Source organism: Conger conger, chromosome 13 (assembly GCF_963514075.1).
Source record: "Conger conger chromosome 13, fConCon1.1, whole genome shotgun sequence".
NCBI lineage: Eukaryota > Metazoa > Chordata > Actinopteri > Anguilliformes > Congridae > Conger > Conger conger.
The window spans coordinates 8,583,506-8,606,720 of record NC_083772.1 but is presented as its reverse complement, the minus strand read 5'-3'; the positions used below and the strand labels follow the sequence as shown (position 1 = coordinate 8,606,720).

At 46.9% G+C, this 23,215-nt stretch overlaps 1 protein-coding gene across 2 annotated transcripts; it reads left to right on the top strand.

Annotated features, from left to right (window-relative positions):
* Positions 1–1,850: 1,850 nt before the first annotated feature.
* On the top strand, positions 1,851–21,673 carry LOC133107238 (tripartite motif-containing protein 3-like). 2 transcript variants are annotated; one of them, XM_061216197.1, is made up of 13 exons: positions 1,851–1,950; positions 10,263–10,445; positions 12,823–13,063; positions 13,564–13,715; positions 14,374–14,554; positions 14,979–15,708; positions 16,156–16,259; positions 16,424–16,591; positions 16,689–16,857; positions 18,476–18,535; positions 19,102–19,172; positions 19,577–19,717; positions 20,086–21,673. In XM_061216197.1, the coding sequence occupies exons 2-13, from the start codon at positions 10,300–10,302 to the stop codon at positions 20,236–20,238; spliced, it is 2,316 nt and encodes a 771-aa protein (XP_061072181.1). In that variant the 5' UTR covers positions 1,851–1,950; positions 10,263–10,299; the 3' UTR covers positions 20,239–21,673. The 2 variants fall into 2 exon arrangements, with proteins under 2 accessions (XP_061072181.1, XP_061072180.1); XM_061216196.1 differs by lacking the exon at positions 1,851–1,950 and adding an exon at positions 2,947–3,107.
* Positions 21,674–23,215: the final 1,542 nt, after the last annotated feature.

The following is a 23,215-nucleotide window of genomic DNA, read 5'->3' as shown; positions in this document are numbered from 1 at the left end:
ACCAGAGCTCAAATGTATACAGGACTGAGGACACTACCAATAACTAATTGTTTCATTATCAATTATGATACTGTTTATACTTATTATTCAAGAATAATTATTTAAATATTACAAGCCAAAAAACTATCATTTTACGATCTTCGCTGTACTTGACATAGATTCCACCTAATTCAGCAGCATCTTCAATTTCATGCCAGCGCTTTTCCAACATTTCCCAAACATGATCAGTTGATGTTACCTGACGTTTGGTCTTTCTCTCTTCAACAGCTCCCACAGATGTTTGATTAGGTCTGGTGACTGTGGTGGAAATGCCTTCCCATTAAGCTCCCCTTGTTCTCAAACGTATTCTTCAATAAGAAGTGTAATTGGAGTATGATAATGGCATTATTCCTCAATAAATAATCGAAACAACCAGGACTTGGTCGTGTCCTTAGGCTTTTGGTCTCCACTCTATAGTTTATGTACAAAAATGGCACTTTACGTGCCATGTCATTTGCATCTAATTTGTTTTGGTAGTTCAGGCAAAGTAGGCAAAGACTTTGCAACAATACTGACACTAGCAGCAGAAACATTTCCTCCCGTTAATCGGTTGATCTTATGCACACCATGCACATTAATCAGACATACAGGAATGTGCAAATTAAATTGAGATATCTTGAAACACACATACTCATGCACGCACGCATGCACACACACACACACACACATACACACACACACACACACACTCACACACACTCACACACACACACACACACACACACACACACACACACACACACACACACAGACACACACACACACACACAGACACACAGACACACACACACACACACACACACACACACACACACACACACACACACACACACACCCACCCACCCTGTCCAGTGAAGCCCGCTCTACATTGAGTGACCATGGTTGCTGAAGCATGTGTATCCTCCTCGAGTGGGAGTTCACAGGTAGCGTGAAACAACATGATGCCGGCAGAACCACCAGCACAGAGAAAGAGCAGATGGAGAACAGGTCAGAGAGGGCGATTCATTCTCTTATTAAAGGAGACTCATGCTCCGTCGACCTGTTACAGGCCGGGAACGCTGTGGCCATTAAAATTCCCCTGAACGTATCGCCTTACCGGGAGCGATTTCACAGATCAGAAGGACTTTTCATCCTAAATTAATACAGGGCTGTCCTTGGTGCTCTCGGTCTTTGAAGGTCCACAGAATCATAATCCCCTCTCTGACACTAGCTGTTTTATGCATTCAATTTGATTCATACACCAGGGTCAGCAGTGAACACACAAATACCATCCCGAGCTCCATCACAGAGCTGTGTATTCAGCTGTTACCTTTTTAAAGCTGGGGTGAGAAACTATGCCAAAGCATTTCCGCTATGAAGGGAACATCTCACAGATTTTGGTGCACTTGGTTTGGCCTCTGACTCATAATCTCTCTCTCTTTATATCATTCTCTCTCTCCTTCTCTCTCTCTCTCTCCTTCCCTTCATCTCTCCTTCAAACTGCAGTGCCCCCCCCCCCCCCCCCACCGATTTGTCAACACTGACATTAGTAGGCACTGAGTATTTGAAGCAGCCCATGTTTTTACACAGGACCCTGGTCCAGCCTACTGCAGTGGGGGGCGGAGCCAGGGGAGGAGCAAGAGTAGCCCCAGCTGTAGGAGAGTGTGGAAGGGGGCGGAGTCTGGGGGCTGGAGCTGAAGTCTGACGCTTCCTGTAGTGACTGTTCAGCTGCTCCCATTCAGAGCCTGCGGTGGAGGGGGGGCTGAAGGGGAGGGGCAGGAGAGGGGGGGGGCGACGGCTGCCTCGGGGGGGTGTGGATATCTGGTGAAAAGGCTCTGTGCCGTTTCTCCCTCGCTGAGCCCTGTAATCGCCAGGCTAGAACACAACAATGGGGGCCGCCTGAAAAAAATCACCAGCTGTCTTCTGTCGCCCGTGAGTACCGCGTCCCTGCCCAGCTGCAGGCTTTCAGGGGAGAGGAGGGGAAAACAAAAAACGACGCTCCTTTTGCCGCAAGCGACCGCATGTTTTTTTTTAATGCTTCCGTGCGTGTGCTGTGTGCGTAAGGGAGGGAGGGAGAGGGAGAGAGAGAGAGAGAGTGCGGTGGGGTGCGATGAAGCAGGGATGGAATGCCATTGTTGTAGCGGCCCTGCAGTGCGGGGAAGGGGCACTGAGCTGGCCGGAGCCTGAGAGGGGCTAACCGCTCACCCACTCCCCTCTCTAACCCCCGCTCTCCTCCACACAGCACAGGTGGTGCTTCCTGTGACGGCTGCTGCTCCTTGTTTGAGTTTTTCCGCTGGGGCCCACGGGGAATCGGGTGGGAGGGGGGGGGGGGGAAGGGGGGCGGATTTTGGGAGTGCCTCTTCCAGGCTTCCTCTGTTTTTATTGTGTTATTTCCCTTCCTGTGACGGCCTGAGCTCAGAGAGGCTGCCCCACACCACGCCGTGAGGACCCTGAACAAACCACTGCTTCTGACCCACTGCTTTCAGGAGAGGGGGAGAGAGAGAGAGAGAGAGAGAGAGGGGAGAGAGGGAGAGAGAGGGGTGGAGAGAGGAGGGGTGGAGAGAGAGAGAGAGAGAGAGAGAGAGAGAGGTGGAGAGAGGAGAGAGAGAGAGTTAGAGAGGCGGAGAGAGGGGGAGAGAGAGAGAGAGAGAGACAGGAGGGGTAGAGAGAGAGAGGAGGGGTGGAGAGAGGAGGGGTGGAGAGAGAGGGAGAGAGAGAGAGAGAGAGAGAGAGAGAGAGAGAGGTGGAGAGAGAGGAGAGAGAGAGAGGGAGAGAGGCGGAGAGAGGGAGAGAGAGAGAGAGGGAGAGGGAGAGGGAGAGAGGGAGAGAGGGAGAGAGGGAGAGAGAGGGAGAGAGGGAGAGAGGGAGAACGAGAAAGACAGCCAGGGTATTTTTCTCCAGGCAGTGACGCTTGGACGCTGTGGGGGCACTCTGGTACGCCCTGTAAAAAATAAGAGGAGTGACTGAGAGATCGGGCGTCCCAAAGCGTACGGAGAGAGGGATGAAAAACAGGAGCAAGAGACAGCAGAGGAGGAGGAGAACTGGGTGAATGCAGAGAGAGAGAAAAGACGTGGTGTTGATTGTTATGGGTGAGTTCTGTAACCCGTTTAGATCTTCAGATTAATTTTTCCGAGGGCCGCGGTCAGTGGCCATGTCCGCCTGAACACAAAACAAACAGGTGGGTTTACTGACAAGGCTTCTGCTAGCTTTAATGCACCGCCCTAGCTTTGCTGTGTCAGACGCCACTTTCAAGGACTTCAGTGGGGGGCACAATCTTATCTGGGAGTGTGTCTCTTTCTATACACAGAGTAGGCATTGTCCTCTTATCTGCTCCTTTCCACACTCATTTCCAGAGATTTAATACCTGCTTTGTTTGCAAAAATCTGCTTCCATGAGAAAGTTTGGCTGTGTTTCCGTATAATAAGCAACCAAGCAGCGAGAGATTTACTTTGTCCAGAACTTTGATCTAGATAATCAATGTCCGCAAAACCATTTTTATATTTATAAACGTATGTTTAGTTATACTGTATCCTCAGTGTCTTTGTGCAATGTATTTTTTTCTACATCTTTTTTACAATTTAACCGATACATTTATTACAGTCTTATGGCAATTAAACCTGTAAGCTTATTCAAGATTCACTGTCTGGTACAGTCTGTGGTTAGGGGTGGAGATTTCTTTGTATTGTCTAACCTGCATATTATAAACTGAATTGAGGAGTGTCTTTGCTATGTTTGACCAACACAAAGTACAAGCTATATTTAGATTTTAAAAAGATACAGGGGTTTGTAAGACCAATTCAATCCTATAGAGAATGTACACTCAGTGAGCACTTTATTAGGTATTTATTAGACTTATTTTCTAGACTTATTAAGTCTTCTGCTGCTGTAGCCTATCCACTTGTAATGTGTGGTTATTGTGTTCCTGTCACCTTCCTGTCAGCTTTGACCAGTCTGGCCATTCTCCTCAAACCTGTCTCATTAGCAAGGCATTTCTGCCCACAGAACTGCTGCTCACTGGATGTTGTTCCTTTTTCACATCATTCTCTGCAAACTCTAGAGACTGTGCGTGAAAATCTGAGATCAGAAATCAAAATGACCAAGATATGATGTCTATATGAGTGTACTTAAGTTACAGAAAAAGTATGGTGTGCATTTTTCTGAAGTGTCATAGTTTTTCCCACAAATAAAAATATGTGGCACTGCTCCTGGGTTTGGATTAAAATCACTGACTGCCCTACTCACGGTCGAGAGGCCACCCCAGACTAGACCCGAACAGGCCAGGACTATGTTTAAAGACACAGTGGCACAAAGACCACAAATAGCCAAATGCATGCTAATTAACATCCCCAGTGTATGATAATGTTGCTTGTTTGGTGGCAGTGTCCTGTGCTGTGTAGGAATTTCTCACAGACCTTAGGAATGCAGGCAGGCATTCACATTCTGCTGGGGCCAGAAAGGATCACAGTCGCCATGGCGATTCCGTCAGGGTGCTTCACCGTATTGCACAGGAATGCCCAACGCTCTAGGAATGGCTGGATTTATCTATTTCTTTCTTGCGTATTATTTTTTTCTCAGTGTTTATTCTGGGGGACGAGTGGATGGGTGTTGCGGGTGGTGGCAAATATTAATAGGGACAATATTTTCATGCCAGTTTTGTGATAGATACTGCATGCAGGAAGAGAGTTTGAAATGTGCCATCTGTTGGACACAATGTGGTCCCTGGGTGGAGGGGGGGCTGAGAAATATTAATATAGGGACAATATTTTCATGGTAGTTTTGTTATAGCTGCTGCTCGTAGGGGAGCGTTTGAAAAATGTGTTATCTGTGATTGGTACACGGGTGCCCTGGGAGAAGGGAGAGGATTAGGCTATCTGATGGAAAACAGGAAGAGCAGCATGGGGGCGTGTGAGCAGGTGGAAGCGGGCGCAGGCTTTGTGAAGCAGGTGCATGCCAGGCTCTGGATGTGCCCAGATAAAGTCACACTGGCCCGACACCCAACGCACAACAAAAGATCCCAACCACATCCCACATGTACCGAAAAACATGTGCTGTGTCCAACATAGGACTGACAGGGTGCCAGCCCTTGGCTTGTTTCTCTAAGCGCTGGTTCTTCGATGGTCCGGCATGGAATGTGGATAGCCAGGGCAGCTCAACAAGGAGGCATGTAATTGGCCTGACGATGAAACTTATCCTGCTAGCTCAGTCACCCGGCTTATATACTGATATACCCCCCACTGCAAGTGAACTAATATTATGGTAAATCAGAACCAAATTCTAAATAGCTACAACACAATTCTAAATAGCTACATAGGCCAAATATATTGATAATAGATTGAATTGAAGGATACTGGTTTAGTGTGACACTATGTAGGCGTTATCACTGGTGCTTTTAGCATTTTTAGTAAAGCATAAGAAATCCGCTTCACTGGGGCTAAGTTGGTTACTTCCTTTTTTTATTTTCTAAAGCCTAATAACAACATGGAAACAGTTTGACCTGTGGTGGACACACAGTACTACAGTGTGACAAATTAAGGAACAAACTGACGGAGCCCGACCAATAGTCCTCCCTCCTGATTGTATCGGGTGGGCGACAAGGATAAGAAATGCGCCTTAAGCCAAGAAAGATTCAGCAGCAACCGGTGAATTATCAAGCGATGCAATGTACAAGTACACACCGTACCCTCTGCTGTCTAGATTTTGCTCTGGGCAGGAATTTGCATGCCATCTTGTTGACATTATAGTACTGTCCCTCTAGGGAATTCATTTGGTTAGAGTTTCCATACTATTAAAACAAGTTAATTGTAACAGACGTATTCCACAGTACAAAATATCTGAATCACACAAGACACATGAGGGTAATAATAATTGCTTTTAGTATCTGGAAAATTGGGCACAGCTGACTACAGCTTAATTATTAGTCAATCCTGGCCAGGTATACATAAGGGTTTCATTATGGCTCCAGGGAGGGTCAACGTCTAAGGAAATGTATTAAAAATATGAATGCAAGAAAAGGACATACAATGAAAAATACAAAAGAGATGTAAAAGATAGTGTAAGGGATGGAGAACTGGTCTCCCAACACCGGATGTGGGTTTGACCCGCAGGCCAGGGGGCAAGGTACTAAAACCCACCTCATCTCACTCAAGTTGCAAAACACAAGTTAAGTTAATCTACCAAAAACCTCCAGTATAACTGTAACTGAGGTGAATGCACTTCTGTTTTTCCTGTATCAGAAGTTGCTCTGGCTAATGAGCTTCTGCTAGAAGAATGTAAAAGCAAAAAAGAGAAAAATCGACCTTCACAGTAGCAAAGTCCCCATCTTCCCACTTTTAGCAGAATAAAGATCCATTCAATAAAATGTGTTTAGAAACAGTGCAAACAGTGAGCTGCATCTGGATCTCCAGGTGAGGTACTCACAGCCAGTGATGAGGCTGTGTGCCATGGCAGAACATCGCCCGTCAGCAATAAACCGAGATCTGAGATTTGGGGTCACAGCGCACTTATTCCAACTGCTTCTTTTAGCTCCTTCCATCCCTTCCTCACGATCTTTCCTCTGTCCTTAGCTCCACCCAATGGAGGACACAAGGAAAGGAGCAAGGACGGAGGAATCAAGGAAATGGGTATTCGGCAAATGTCCTTGTTCAGCCAAGCATGAGTTTGAAGCCAAGTCAATTACATACATGGCAGATGTGGAGAGGTGGATCCACAAGTCGATCGGTTATACGCTCAGAAAAAATAGTTCCTCAAAGGATGCACTCAGGGGAGTACAAAGACTCAATCGGGCACACAGAGGTTTACAAAGAGAAAAAGATTATGAATTAACACAGAGTTGGGAAAGGTTTCCTAAGTTAGCGGCGTCACTCTCTAACTAAATAGTCTGTGACGAGCACTTGGCAGCCTCAGCGGGCAGCCAGTACAGCTGGGTCCGAATCAACAGCTACAGGGTGTCAGCAGTCCAGTTCTGAGGAGGCGGTCACATGACATTCCCCAATGATGTCATCGGGCGTTTTGCAGAATACCGCTACAAAGGCCCCATTCCCTCACCACATTTTCATCTCATTCTGTCACATTCAACCGCCAATCCTATAGGGGCAACTTTGAATGGGCAATTTATCAAATTGGTTACATGGTTTAACGATCATCTAAAGTCTGTACACTTCATTTCCCTGAAAACTTATCCTGTGCAAAAAAGGGATCGGTTTCTTTCTAATCTTTAATTGGTCAAATTATTTGAGCGTTTAGGTGTTACATTTGCTTCCCATTCCTTTTAAATAGGTTCTCATTCAAATGGAAATAGTGATAATTAGAGTTCGTTGCATGGCAGTCTGAATTTCAATGGTCACATTGAACCACTTCTTCAAATGCAACCATTAGCACACTTAATTGTCTGTGATGCTGAGACGGTCTTTTGCAGTTCAAGTACAGAAACAAAGTGAGCATCAGGAGTGCGCTTGCAGACGCAGAGCTTAGCCTATCGGCAGGCAATAGATCTGCTCTTGTCAGTTTTATTATCGGTGTCATGTGACACCGAAAATAAACCAATCAGGGCTCCCAGCACGCGCCTCAGGCCTTAAAGCCCTGATCTAAGCTATGTGGGAGAACATAGCGTCGTTTCAGAAGACAAGGCTACTCGGAACAACAGCTGAATGTAAAAAATCTTTTTTTAGATCGGCGCCCCAGAGCGCTGACAGTCAGGAGGGGGGGGGGGGGGGTGAACGGAGCGAAGGGCTCGGACAACAACACCAGGAAGTGAACACAGCTTTCGGTCGGCTAGGCGAGACGTATAATTAAACGGGCCGCTAAAAAGGAAGGGCGGTGTGACAAAGCGCTTGTGTAGCCCGCTAAACCGTGACGTCTGTTCCCGCCGGTTTTGTTTGTTTGCTAAACCGACGCGCTGAATTGTTCCCATAAACGCTCGCTGCGACAGATGCACAGATGGAGGATTGCGTGCCGGCGGAATAAATAATAAATCTCCTCCTGACCCACTGACGGAGCGCTGCTCTGCTTCCCGCACATCCTCGCGGTGGGCGCAGCGATTACGCACTCACGCCCTTACTTCGCTCATTTGTTCTCCATTTCTCTCCGCTGAAGGCAGTTATGTCGTCTGGTCATCCACAGCAACACATGACAATCGCAAAAATATATTCAAGGCACAGGCCAATGGTCTCGACAGAGACAAAATATCAAACGCCCTTTTTTTTTTTTTTTGTGCGTTTCCGCAAGGGTGTATGGCAGAGCTGAATTACTGCTGCGTCTCATTGATTTATGTGGCTGCAACAGTAGAGTTATGCCTCCCCTACTGAACGTATGCTGGTCGATGCATCTGGCCAGAGGCAGCCACTTCCCTATGACTCCATCCACCTCACCCACTGTCTGCCACCACAATGTCCACTGCTGCCTATTCCATAGCCACTGCACTGGAAATTAAACAGTAAAGGACACATTAAGGCTCTTATCCCGAGTGACTTATAAGTCGTAACATACACACCCATTGACATATTTACATATTACATATCCATTCATGCAGCTGGGCTAAGCAGCTTGCTCAAGGGCACAGCAGCAGGAGCCTATCGAGGAATCAAACCTGCAACCCTTCGGTTTACAAGCCCAGTTTCCTAACCATTGCGCTACACTGATGCCTAGGGTAATCGCAAGACTATGTTAGTGATGGTGTTTTTTTTTCACAGGAAGGTTATTTTGGTTTAGATGCTGAAAGCCTCATTCTTAACCCCGCAGCGTTAAACAGACAGGAATGTGAAATGAACTCTGGCACCCCACCAGTCTCCACTATCAGCGAAAATCATTCCCCCCAAAAAAACACTCTACGGGCGGGGAGCATTTACTCTCACTTGTCCATGCTTGCTTTCAGGACCCAGTGTAGTGCCTTAGTGCTGGGCCTTTCTTCACTTTGAGTGAGTAAAGAGCATTCTGCCATTGCTACTGGCAGTTATTGAGTCATTTCAATGCCCCTTACATTGTTTGCCTTTTCTGTTTTAGTTTTTTTGACCTAGACATTATCAAATACAGACACCATTGTACACCGACCACCTCTTTATCCATAAGCAATCTAGCCTGTTAGTCAGTGACGGAATGCGAACCATTCCTCACGCGTGCCTAAATAAATATATAGTACGTAAACATATACATCACTGGGGCTGTCAGGCCCTGTCTCAAAAGCGTGAAGTATTCCTTCGTGGTAGCCCCAGGGTGAGAAAATTAATCAATGAAAATGACAACGACGGTTGTGACCCTGGTCGGTGGGGAGGGATTCAGATGGGAGGGATTACTGCTCCGTGCGTAAGAGAGACTACGCTGGTCGAGTGAACGCCCGTCGCCTGCCTGCGGCAGCAGCACTTCCCCCAGACGACGAGTGCACCTCCAGAGGGTGCATTTCCTCCGCACGCGCTCCCAGGCCCCCCTGAATCGCTGATGTTGCAGTAACACAGTTCTGCTGCATAAAGAACAACGTGTTCAAAATGCACTGTCAGTGGTACAGACTCTTACTCCGTGCCAAGAGGAAGTGCTATGGGGAGAAATCACCCAGATGACTATACGCATTTGGTGCCATATGCCTGACAAAAACTTGTTGTGTTAATACATGCGTGTTAATACGGGTGGTGTTAATACATACTTGATGGCGATGGCTATGGAGCAGGGCTGTTAAACTGAACTCCTGAATGGGCACAGTATAGAGTTCTTGGAGGCATACTATGCAGGATTTTTACCTTGAAAATATTTCTAAATAACCATGCCCACTCATTTCTATGATGCCCTGACAAACTCTGTATACAAGTATGGATATAGATTATTAAAATGTAGGCGAGTTGGCATGGTTCAAGGCTTATTTGATTGCAAACAGGACCCACAGCAAGGGTAAATATCCTGCATAGTATGTCTTTAAATGATTAATTTAAGTTGTCGATTGGCTAATGAGTCCTAAAGGCCTAAATTGACTCTCTCACTCTCTCCCTCCCTCTCCTGTTCTGTCTCTCCCTCTTTCTCCCCTCTCTCTCTTTCTGTCCCTCTCCCTCTCCCTCTCCCTCTCTCCCTCCCTCTCTCCCTCTCCCTCTCCCTCTCCCTCTCCCTCTCCCTCTCCCTCTCTCCCTCTCTCCCTCTCTCCCTCTCCCTCTCCCTCTCTCCCTCTCCCTCTCTCCCTCTCCCTCTCTCCCTCTCTCCCTCTCCCTCTCCCTCTCTCCCTCTCCCTCTCCCTCTCTCCTTCTCTCTCTCCTTCTCTCTCTCTCCAGGTTAACCGGTGGCTGTGCCCTCAGGCACGCTCTGTGAATGTCTCTCACCATGGCCAAGCACGAGACCAGCAACAGCAGCCCCGTCGTGCGGCAGATCGACAAGCAGTTCCTGGTGTGCAGCATCTGCCTGGATCACTACCACAACCCCAAAGTCCTGCCCTGCCTGCACACCTTCTGCGAAAGGTAGGCGCCGTTTCCATGGCGACTGCAATAACCCACCCCATCCCTCCCCGCTGCCTGCAGCATCTGCCTGGAGCCTGGTATAGGTCCATAACCGGTACAGGCCGGCTTCAGACCTGACCTCCCGTTCCGTCGCCTAATCCCATAGAGTGCCTCAGTGGCTGCGCTATGCATAGGCTTATAACATCAAATCCGAGCAGCGATCTCCGTTTTATTTACTCGTGTTAGGCAAGGCACAGTGGCAGAGGCAGAACTCATTTTGCGGGCCAGCCAGTGAAAAAGTGGGTAGGCTGACTAGGTAGGCGTTTTAGGGTTACATTTTCCACACGCGATTTGCCTGCCCCAACGCTCCTCAGAGGTGTCCTATGACCCTACGGTCACACCACACAGGGAAGGAGTTAGACTGGAATAAAACTGCTTCGATGGGAACGTTTCTGAATGTACCTTCCCATCAAAAATAAACACAAACCTTTTCAGTGCAGGAGAATAGAAGGGCTTCTCTGTGTGTATAAGCACTGTATTACTGTACTGCACTGTACTTATGTCTACACGACGCAATCATCACCTTTTGCTACACCTTTGCTTTTTGAATTAGCCTATGTATGCCTAACTCTTCTCTCCGAAAAAATATCAAGACTTAGGCTATGCATTTTCTTTGTTCAGCAGCAGTCCGTGGACAGTCATTTCCTTCAGATAATCGGTGCGAAAACCATCAATGGCATTTTGCATTGCGCAGAGAAATTCATTCGATGAATCATTTGCGTAATGAAAGGATTAGCTACCTCATTTACAGGCGTGCTGTTCCCAAACCCAGTTATTCGATGTGTCATGACTGCACTGAGCTTTTTATTAGGCAGAGAAGATACAGAAGCCAGAGCAGACTACAATCAACGTTTTAGTCATTCGGCAGACATTTTAGTCACGGTGACTTAGAAAAAGCACATGCGGCACAGTGAATAAACACCAGAAGAGCTAGCAAAGTCACAGTCTCAAGTTGTCTGTAAATCTGAGCAGGTCCAAGTCACCGATCCTCCAGTTTGAATCGAGAAGTCACGATTGGGGGGGGGGGGGGGGGGGGGGGGGGGTAAGGGAGGGGATCACATTTTATAGCACCCACTAACAATTATGAAAAATGACAAAAGAAAAGATATGGGCATTGAATCAAAATAGCTTTCCTTCTTAGTGATTGGCCTTATAGTAGCCTACTGTCAGTGTGAGAGGGATAACTTTTATGTGTGATTAAATATTCAAATGGTTTCAGTTCCAAAATAAACTTTCATTATAATAACACAAGACAAAACAAAGCAGCAAGGAATTTAATAATACCCATTCACTGGTAAATGAAAAAAATATATAGCCCTTTATATCAGATAAAGGTAAACAACTGTAGAGCATCTAATTAACTGGTAATATGCTTAGTAATGTCAAGTAAGAAATGTACAAACTACTACCAAAAGTGCCATATCGTGACAGTAGGCTAAATTGTTGACGAAAATGTTTTCGTCAACAATATACGTTAATTGAACGTTGACGTGGTATTATCCACACAAAAAAATGGTTATACCGCTTTGCGCTGGCCCACTATAGTTGAAATGTTTGCTAGCAAGCTGACTCGTCAAATTTAACCAAAAACACCCACTGGATTAGCAAGGCTATGGGCTGCTACGTTAGCTGGCTTGGCTAACTGATCTGGCTAAATCACATTCGTTCAATCCAAACGCAATTAGCCTACCTCTCGATGAATGCAGACAGAAAGTGCCTCAGAAAGTTGACGTTATCCCACGTTTATTTTCAATCTGGCAGATGGAAGCTGCAAATACCCGACGTTTCGTCTTCATCTTGAGTGGTATAATTTGCAAACACTTGGCAGTGGCACAGACATTTTATGTTGACAAAATTCACGCGCGCACAGCACACACAGGTAAAGCATAGGTTGTGACATTAATTAAATGTCTGACGTCACTGACGCTGTGGAAGATGCGTGAAATGCAATAATTTTAAACCGTCTGATTCTAAACCGCATAATATGTTTTATAATGAGCAATTTTAGACAAACGCATAGTAGATTCTGTTTGATACTGCAAATCCATGTCACAAATTACAAAAATTGGCACTGCATTTATTCAGTTATTGCCAGGTTATCGCAGGGTCAGAAGGGGATACAGCATAGGAGAACAGCTTTCTGTTTTATGGTGTTTTGCATAACATTACTTATTTCTTATATTAATAAATATCTCTCCTTATTTCTTATTCCCTCTTCCTCTCTCCCCCCCTTTCTTTCTCTCTATTGTTGCTCTCCGCCTTACCTTCTCTGTCACTTTTCTCTGACACTTTTCTCTGACTCTCCCCTGCCTTCCCCTGCCTCTGTCCGTCTCTGCAGGTGCCTACAGAACTACATCCCCCCTCAGTCCCTGACGCTGTCCTGCCCCGTGTGCCGCCAGACCTCCATCCTGCCGGAGAAGGGCGTGGCCGCCCTGCAGAACAACTTCTTCATCACCAACCTGATGGAGGTGCTCCAGCGGGGCCCGGAGTGCACCCGTCCCGAGGCCTGCAGCGTGCTGGAGTCCGTCAGCGCGGCCGCCGCCGGGACGCCCCTCTGCTGTCCGAACCACGAGGGCAAGGTACGCCCCCCCACCACCCAAAACCCTCACTCCGACCTCCCCGTTAACCCTGACCGCACGGGGGGGATGCCGTCAACGTTTCGCTGCAGTCCGATGTCAAGAGTGTCAGAAACGGAAGAGACCCCCACTTCTCGCACTCTTTGTAGCAAAAAAATATAAAAAAGCAGCTCTCTCATTGGCCAGTCATTAGCATGTCAGGCTGAACTACAATGCAGCAGTTTTAGCAGGACAATGGGCTCTGACCGCAGGCTCAGACAGACTAACTCAGCAAAAATTAGGTTGTAGGTCACAGGAGCCGTAGCATATGCTGTATTGTTTTATAGAAGTACCGGGACAAATCTCGGTTAAAACGTTGCAGTAAAAGGGGCCAACGATTGTTTTATTCGGCCACAGTTATTCTCAGTAAAATGTGCATTTTTTGGTGCAGTGTGGCCCCACCTTTTTGGAGTTGACCAACGTCGCAATCCTCTTTTTTCCCTGCTCGCTGGCTCCCCCTGCAGGTGATGGAGTTCTACTGCGAGTCGTGTGAGACGGCCATGTGCCTGGAGTGCACAGAGGGAGAACACCGGGAACACGTGACCGTCCCCCTGCGGGACGTCCTGGAGCAGCACAAAGCCGCGCTCAAGAACCAGCTGGATGCCATCCGCGGCAGGTCCGGCTGACCGCTTCTCAACTCACGTTCTGAGATCATGATTTTTTTACATACAAGTGCAGAACACCTTACACTTTCATGGGACAGTTTCACCGACATAGATTACGTCTAGTCAGAAGATAAATTACATTTTGAGTGGAGATTCTTCATACAACTCTGTTTAGTCCAGGACTAAGTTTGATCTGTGTCTGCAAAACCGTCCCAAAGTGTTTGCTCTGGTTACTCACAAGGCTGCTGATGAATGACAGGCCTGTTGGGGCTGATTGGCCTGTTCTCGTAAACACACTGCATATTCTTGGGGAGCTGGTCACTGAATGCACATGACTGAATGTGACCCTTTGTTTGAGGTGGTATTGGGGTGGCCTGTAGCGTAGTGGTTAAGGTAAATGACTGGGACACCCAAGGTCGGTGGTTCTAATCCCGGTGTCGCCACAATAAGATCCGCACAGCCGTTGGGCCCTTGAGCACGGCCCTTAACCCTGCATTGCTCCAGGGGAGGATTGTCTCCTGCTTAATCTAATCAACTGTATGTCGCTCTGGATAAGAGCGTCTGCCAAATGCCAATAATGTAATGTAATGTATTGCTATTATTAGCCTGTGTTTTGCAGTGTTGGACCCTGACCCTCCTCTCCCCCCCCCCCCCCCCCCCCTCTTCCAGACTCCCCCAGCTGACGGCGGCCATCGAGCTGGTGAACGAGATCTCCAAGCAGCTGACGGAGCGCAAGAACGAGGCGGTGAGCGAGATCACCTGCACCTTCGAGGAGCTGGAGCGGGCGCTGCACCTGCGCAAGAGCGCCCTCATCACTGACCTGGAGAGCATCTGCAGCGCCAAGCAGAAGGTCCGTCCGCCTCTTCCTTTCCCAGGATCCCCTGCCCCTTTCCTGTCACACACAACGCTGCACAGAAGGGCTCTGGTGAACTTTTTAATGCTGGGACCCAAACTAGACATTTACAACCTTCCAATATAGCGTACAAGTCTGAGAACAAGACCCCTGAGTTCTCCAATAAATTGACAACCGCCTCATAGATATGGAGAGGCTGTATAGATGACTGTCTGCAGTTAAAGATGTTCCTTATGTGAATCACGACTTTGTACATTTTTTATTTAATTTTATTTAACCTTTATTTTACCAGGTAGGTCAGATTAAGAATTCATAATTACAACAATGGCCTGGCAAGTGGGTGAGAGGGAGATTGTAAGAGGATGGCAGGATGGTGAGGGTATATAAAGGCAGTGTGTGCTGACCTGGGTGTGGTCCCCAGGTGCTGCAGGCCCAGCTGGCCTCCCTGCTCCAGGGGAAGGAGCACATCCAGAGCAGCTGCAGCTTCACGGAGCAGGCCCTGGACCACGGCAGCGCCACCGAGGTCCTGCTGGTCCAGAAGCAGATGAGCGAGCGGGTCGGCGCCCTGGCCCGGCACGAGTTCCCCGAGCAGCCGCACGAGAACGGCCACCTGGACTGCCTGGTGGAGACGGAGGGCCTGCGCCGCTCCATCCAAAACCTGGGCGTCCTGCTGAGCACGGGGGCCGTGGGCCACACCAGCGTGGCCACGGGCGAGGGCCTCCGGCACGCCCTGGTGGGCCAGCACACCTCCGTCACCGTGACCACCAAGGACAAGGCCGGGGAGCTGGTGCGGACGGGCAACGCCGCGCTGCGCGCCGAGATCTCCGGGCCCGACGGGGCGCGGGCCGAGGCGGAGGTGGTGGACAACAAGAACGGGACGTACGAGGTGGGCTACACCCTGCGCGCCGAGGGCGAGTTCTCCTTCGCCCTGCTGCTGTACGGGCAGCCCGTGCGCGGCAGCCCCTTCCGCCTGCGCGCCGTCAAGCCCTCCGACGTGCCGCAGTCCCCCGACGACGTCAAGCGCCGGGTGAAGTCGCCCAGCGGCGGCGGCGGCCACGTGCGGCAGAAGGCCGTCCGCCGCCCCTCCAGCATGTACAGCACCAGCAGGAAGAAGGAGAACCCCATGGAGGACGAGCTCATCTACCGAGTCGGTGCGTTGAACGAGCCGACCGCGCGCAACCCGGCAGGGCCGCAGCGGCGACGCCGTCCTGACCCTGTCGCCTGTGCTGTTCCTGACCCTGTCGCCTGTGCTGTTCCTGACCCTGTCGCCTGTGCTGTTCCTGACCCTGTCGCCTGTGCTGTTCCTGACCCTGTCGCCTGTGCTGTTCCTGACCCTGTCGCCTGTGCTGTTCCTGACCCTGTCGCCTGTGCTGTTCCTCACCCTGTCGCCTGTGCTGTTCCTCACCCTGTCGCCTGTGCTGTTCCCGACCCTGTCGCCTGTGCTGTTCCTGACCCTGTCGCCTGTGCTGTTCCTGACCCTGTCGCCTGTGCTGTTCCTGACCCTGTCGCCTGTGCTGTTCCTGACCCTGTCGCCTGTGCTGTTCCTGACCCTGTCGCCTGTGCTGTTCCCGACCCTGTCGCCTGTGCTGTTCTTGCAGGCTCGCGCGGGCGGGAGAAGGGCGAGTTCACCAACCTGCAGGGCATTTCTGCCTCCAGCACCGGCAGGATCGTGGTGGCGGACAGCAACAATCAGTGCATCCAGGTGAGAGCCTCGCGATCGGCTGCCGCGATTGGCTACCGACACTGCACTGTGCGTACCTGTTTGAAACAAAGTCCAAAGTCTCTTCACTCTTCACAAAGTATTTAATATACGTTACCTATTCTCTAATGAGGATCTTAATATACTAATACTGTCATCTGACACAGGTCTTCTCCAATGACGGACTGTTTAAACTAAGGTTTGGGGTCAGAGGTCGTTCACCAGGTCAGCTCCAGCGCCCCACAGGCGTCACCGTGGACATGAACGGTGACATCATCGTGGCCGACTACGACAACAGATGGGTCAGCATCTTTACTTCAGACGGCAAGTTCAAGGTGAGCACAGCCCTAACTGTCACTCAAATTGTCCTCGGTGAATAACCAACTGCCCGCCGTTCCTCAAGCATGCAGCCAATCGTCTTCCTCTTCCCAGAATAAAATCGGTGCCGGTCGTCTGATGGGGCCGAAGGGTGTGGCTGTGGACAAGAATGGTCACATTATCACCGTGGACAACAAAGCCTGCTGCGTCTTCATATTCCAGTCCAACGGGAAGCTGGTGACCAAGTTCGGAGCGCGAGGAACATCGGAGCGCCAGTTCGCAGGTACAGATGTTTCTGTGTACAACAGAGGATGTGCATCACACCTGCATACAATGTGGACTTGATAAATGTGGACAGTGAACTCAATCCCGGCATTTGACCTTTTGCGATATTAGTTTGCAAATAGATGCAGTTTTGTAGTCCCTCAATGAACAAGCCTGCTTGATTATTGACAGCTGATGAGAAGCACATTCAATATTTGTTTAAAAATAAATATTTTATATGCCACTAATGCTAAAAATGCTGCTAAATTAAAGTCAATATTTGAAGACACACATCAGCAAAAATGTATAACCAGTGTATAGGCTTTTTTTCTTTTTCTTTCTGATCTATGTAATGTTGAACTTTGCACTGGCCTCCACAAATTACATATAGCAAGGCACCGGTTTGGCATTTGGGATCCTCCTTAAATGAAGGAAGATGAAATACAAAAGAAGGAAAGGAACTTGAAAAGGGGATATTGTTGAAGGGAAGCATGCAAGGGGGGCTTCCTGTTGTGATGAAAGGAAAGGTTGGGGCAGATTTACCCAGGCTTCAGTTCCAGTGTTCAAAGGCACAACACTATCAACTGCCGTCAACTGTCATCTGGTGCAACGGTTTTCATTTCTGCCTCGTCGTGCTCATTGATCAAGGCCTGCGTGATTACATTTTTCAGGGAATTGGTTTACCTAAACTGCTTTGATTTCCTGTGGGTCCTGAAGCCAGTTGATCCGGTGCTCTGTAAATCTGTACGGGGGACCGTTTGCTCTGTGTATGTATTCCTGCTGATCGCGATTCCCCCTTGTTCTGCTTTTGGCCGAAAAGCAAATGCCTGTACCCCACAGATGTCTATGGTTAGTTTAGTTTGCTAGTGGATAAAGGGTTTGAATTGGTGGAGGACTTTACTCTCTCTTTACTTATAGTTTATGCTGTGGCATTGATGCTCTCAGTCCAGAGGTCAGAGCAGAGTGTTATTGCTCAAGCATTGTCCAAATTGGCAAATACCGATGTCAGCTGGTCTCCAGCTGGCTACCAGCATCGCTAACCTATCGTGTGAAACTGTGCTGCCAAATGCCGTGTGATCACTTCCAGCAGTCTCTGTATGATGGCCCGTGTGGTGTTATTCTAGGCCTTCAGCGCAGTGCATGTGGGAGTTGCATGGTGGCCATCGGGCCTTGGTTTGTGCGTAAGGAACCATCGTAGAATGCTGCCGTCGTCATTCAGCACGCGCTGGGGCCAGTGGTTGGCCCAAAAGGGAGCTGGTTTCACCCACTTCTGCAGTGGCTGCTTTCTAAACAGGAGGCGTGTAGACTAGGGGCCCGGGGCCACTGTGAAAAAAAGGGAAATTGCAATGATGTTGGGAGGTTGGTTTTCACGAGAAATCCAGTTCTAGCTAGTTTAGCCCATGATTTATTACAGGTCACGGTGCAGATGGCACTGTTTCCTGAATAATCATAACTTTCCATTGGCTCATATGCAAAGGTATAGCTCTGGCAGACATGGAGTATCTCATGTCGAAAGACATGAGATCTACAGGAGGGGTGTGGAGTAGGGGCCCGGGGCCCGCGCTGAAAGAGCTTGGGCGTTTTTTTTTTTGGTTGTTTGTCTTTCATTTCTGACTGTCCTTTTTCATTTCTTGTAGAAAAAAGTGGCGCAAACATCGCACTGGAGCAAAAGCTGAGTAAATCTGGCCCTGCGTTCAGTAAGTATCGTGTGTACATCCTTTGCCAGCATTCCATGCAGAACCTACAGAAAACTGCTACGGTGTGAATTGAAGAGATGATAGGTCTCTTGGACAGTTTAATAATGTGTTACTGAGATGTGTTACAATTTATTCAATTCAGACAGTTATTCCAGACCGCACACTAAATTCATGAAGGATCTGCACTCAGTATATTTGAATAATAGATAAAGATGATGAAGATAAAGTATAAAAATGTGAATTTGAATTAAAGATATGTTTAACACCTCTTTCTACTAATTAGCAGCTCAACGAGATCTCTAGTTATTGACTGTGATGTGCTTTGTTGGTTAGAGCAAAAACCTACAGGACAGTAGATCTCCAGGGTTAGGGTTGGGAATGATTTGCCAACACTTTCCGGTTTGGGGGTATGTAGTTTGGGGGAGAGGCATAGCTGGGAATAGCTAGCCATTTCCTCTCAGGTGGAATGAGTCAGAGAGCGAAATTGAATGAGTACACCCCCCCCCCCCTCCTCCTCCCCTTTCTCTCTCCCTCTCCCTCTTCTCCTCTCACTGCTCTGTCTCAAGGTCCACACTTTGTCGCAGTAAATAACAAGAATGAAATAGTGGTGACAGACTTTCACAACCACTCCGTTAAGGTAAGGCCAGGGCAATTCCTCTTGCCTTGCGTATACGGTTACAACATCATCTCGAGTGTCGGATTTCTTAGCGTGCGCTTACCATTCTCCCCTCCAGGCTGGTTGCACTCGTGCTTGCCGAGCTTTACTGTAAGTCATATCCCGTATGAATCACCGGGTCCCCTTGAGCTGAACGCTGTCACATCCGAGTGAGCAACAGCCGGAATCTAGATATATATGGCATAAACAGACTACGTTAACCCAGTATACGGTAGCTCAGGTTTTACCTGGCTATGTTCTACTCTTTCGTGTTCACTTTTCCAGGTTTTTCAACATTTCACAGACTTTTCACGGCTAAAATGTTCCCTGGGATGAGAGCGTGGCTTCCTCTGAAGGACGTCTCTTCGCTTGCTTCATATCCCCAGGTGTACAGTGCGGACGGAGAGTTCCTGTTCAAATTTGGCTCTCACGGAGAGGGAAACGGTCAGTTCAATGCCCCCACGGGTGTGGCCGTGGACGCCAACGGCAACATCATTGTTGCTGACTGGGGCAATAGCCGAATACAGGTCAGCATCAAAATCGTTTAATCTATCGAGCCAAGGGGAAGATTTCAGTTTTCAGATTCTCCATAAACTTAATTTAGTCCAGGATTAAGCTTAATCTGTGTCTGTGAAACCAGTCCTATGTGTTTCTATCCTTAGAGCTTTCAAAAGGGGAAATTGCAATGATGTTGGGAGGTTGGTTTTCACAAGAAATCCAGTTCTAGCTAGTTTAGCCCATGATTTGTCGCAGGTCATGGTGCAGATGGCACTGTTTCCTGAATAATCATAACTTCCCATTGGCTCATAAGAAAAGATCAGAAGCTCTGGCAGACATGCGGGACCTCATGTCAAATGAGACGAGTTTCAGCGTCTCTTCTCGTGTCTCCTTCAAGGTGTTTGACAGCTCTGGGTCCTTCCTGTCCTACATAAACACGACGGCGGACCCCCTGTACGGACCCCAAGGCCTGGCCCTCACCTCGGACGGCCACGTGGCAGTGGCGGACTCTGGGAACCACTGCTTCAAGGTGTACCGCTACCTGCAGTAGAGCGCGGAGAGAAGAAGGGTTCAAACAGGGTTCAGACATTTCTCCTCCGCTTTAATCATTCAACTCCACGCATCAGAAAGCCCGATACATGTACTCTTTACAATCTCTCCCGGAAAAATTCAAAGTGAAAAACGAACAAAAGGAAAAATGTTTTTCTTTTTCTACTGCCGGTGTTGTCTGGACGTAAACCGACTGAACTGAAGGACTTGACCTTTTCCGTTAAATAAACACGACAAAACAATGAAAGTATATCAGGAACTCAGAAGGATGGATTAAAAGAAAGTGTGTAGATATATTCTGAGTGATTAACCACACCTAGTGTGGAAACTGTTTCCAAATGCATGAAGTAGCTCATCGGAAACACAACTGAGACAAAGAATGTTTATAAACTGGTAGCTTTTCCCGGCTGTAAATGCCAAAAGACAAAAGGACGATTCATACCTCTCTCTTAACTCTGAGTGCAGTATTGAGACCGAATCTTTCTCTGTTTGTTCATTCATTGTAACAGCAGATTTTATCCATGACAAAGCAAGCCATCTTGAACATGACTTTGACGCCATCTTGTGCATTTCATTTTGTTGTATATTTATTCTTGTAAACACATATCTGTATATCCTGTAAATTGAATTGTTCTCTGAAGCTGCATTTACGTTATAAGACTTATGGGTCTAACTGAGTATCTCACATTTCGGATAACTAGCATTTCAGCGTTTGTAAGAAGTGTGCAGGTGAAGATTTAAATTGTGTGGGTTTAAACCCGGACGTGTAAGCCCAAGCTTATGAAATGGAGTGTGCCGTATTTATTGCAAACAGCTATAGCACAATTATTCACTTTTTTATGTGCTCTTTTTAAAACAAAAAGGAAAAAAAGTACAAAAAACAAGAAGTTGCTTATTCTTAATTTATTTTATTTTATACATGATTTTATCTTTTACAGATTATTTTTCTAATTTTAAGCATTTGTTTTTGTTTCTGCCAAACTTCAGGTGCAGGCCTTGATGCTATACTGTACGTACTCTGCCCGGTAAACACCTAGATATAGTCAGCAACTAATGACAAAAATAAAAAGATCTTCATCATTATCTTTATTTTTTGCCAAAAAGCATAAATTGGTTACTGTTGCCATTTACTGGGAAAAGTGCAACTCATAAACGTATGTATATAGATATTATATATGCTATATCTATACAGTGTCATCGCTATTATTCTGGCTAAAGATAATTACAATTTCTCAGTTGAGTTATTTGAATAATTTTTTAAGTAAATGCAGCGCAATGCTAATTGTTCTTATAACCAACCCATGTGCTCAAATATGGTTTGTATTATTTTTACAACCTATTTTCAGTGATAGAGCCTCTCCCAGGAAGCTCAGAAAACTGTACTTGCAATCGTGTCATCACAGTAATTTCTGCTGTGCCTTGTTTTAAATGTATGAATGGTAGGGGGGGGGGGAGGGGAATGAACAGCAAGGTAGGCGCGTTCTACAGTTAAAAAGGGTCACTGTCATCGCATGTTGAAGACTCTCGTTTAGAATATTTCCTGAGTAGACTACAGCAGTCCTGCAAACCCTTGCTGTGTATATTAGGCCACCTTAGTCCAGTGTGAATTCACAGCACCGTGCTTATTTGTTCATTCTTCTACCTTCTGGAATTTAAAACGGTCTTTACAATTTCACGTCCGTTTTCAAGGTTTTATTACGAGGAACTGCTCAGAGCATTACGTAATCAAAATGTCCCATGGATCAAATTAAGTATATTTGCCATGTTTATGCTTAGTCACTGGATTCACTGCAGTGCAGTACGCATTTATTTAAGCCTGAAATAAGTACATTGATTGTTTGCTGTCGGCTTATTTTTGAATATGTGGCAAAAAAGTTTTCAAAATGTTCTGTTAAAGGCTAAGCTTTTACCAGACATGTATTAAGTAATATGCCATGACTGGGTAATGCTTGGACATTTAAATAAACATAAGGCATACTGTTATAACTGTGCACTGGATTTAGGGTTCCTACACATCAAGAGCAAATCTTTAGTTTGCTCTATTTGTAATGTGAAGGATTAAGCTTTATTCAATTCTTAGGCTTTTCTGCTTAAAAGTGTGATGTTTATGCAATTTTTTTTTAAATCTCCTTTTGCTATACATTCCCTGAAATATGAAATGTCCTGAATCCAGTGACATGAACATTCTGTCTTCCAAAAGCATGCAACTTTCCTAATAAACTGGTTACAGTGTAAGGGTTGTATTTTCAATATAATTTAACATTTAACATGTATTTTCTTGAAAATGCAGTTGAATTCTGTAGGAACCCTGAATCCTGACTGTGTAGATGGTTTGCACATAAAATGGCATATGCTCTGATTGGTGTCCCAACATTTGCAATCGCAGCCGTCATCAAATTGTCACTCAACGTGCAAAGATTGTTTCTCTGTGTGAAGTACAGTTATATAAGGAAACTGAGAGCTGAACTAAGTGTAAGGTAGTATGCTGCAATGCAATGCTAAATAGTGGCCACTCCATTCCTTTCAAACATACATAATACTCAAATACTCACTACAGTATATATGATATATTTGTCATATTTAACTTAGTTTCTTTGCATCTTGTAGCATATTTGTTTTCAAGCCCATATTTTCAGGCTGGCCATTTTGGTTATGTATGATTGGTTTATTGTAGTTCAAACTACAATATTCCATAAATAACTGGGCACCACAATAATATTGATATGGTTAGCATTAATTCCATTGTTCGCATAACTTTCATGTGAACTGAATAGCCTATTCTTCAAGTTTGTTGAAAATGATGGCTGAAGTTGTACCATGTGCAGTGGTATGAGAATCATAAGAAAAAGAGAGTTGTGTGTTCAACAGGAAAGTTATCAGAATTTGTGTGTGTGTGTGTGTGTGTGTGTGTGTACTGCTCTGCACAAGATGTTCACACACATTTTCTCCTGGTTGGTCGCCAAACTTCTCAAATGACT

Coding starts and splice junctions, on each gene's coding strand:
- LOC133107238 (XM_061216197.1), top strand. CDS start 10,300: ATGTCTCTCACCATGGCCAAGCACGAGACCAGCAACAGCAGCCCCGTC. Junction 13,064..13,563: donor GTCCGAACCACGAGGGCAAG/GTACGCCCCCCC, acceptor CTCCCCCTGCAG/GTGATGGAGTTCTACTGCGA. Junction 16,260..16,423: donor GCAACAATCAGTGCATCCAG/GTGAGAGCCTCG, acceptor CATCTGACACAG/GTCTTCTCCAATGACGGACT.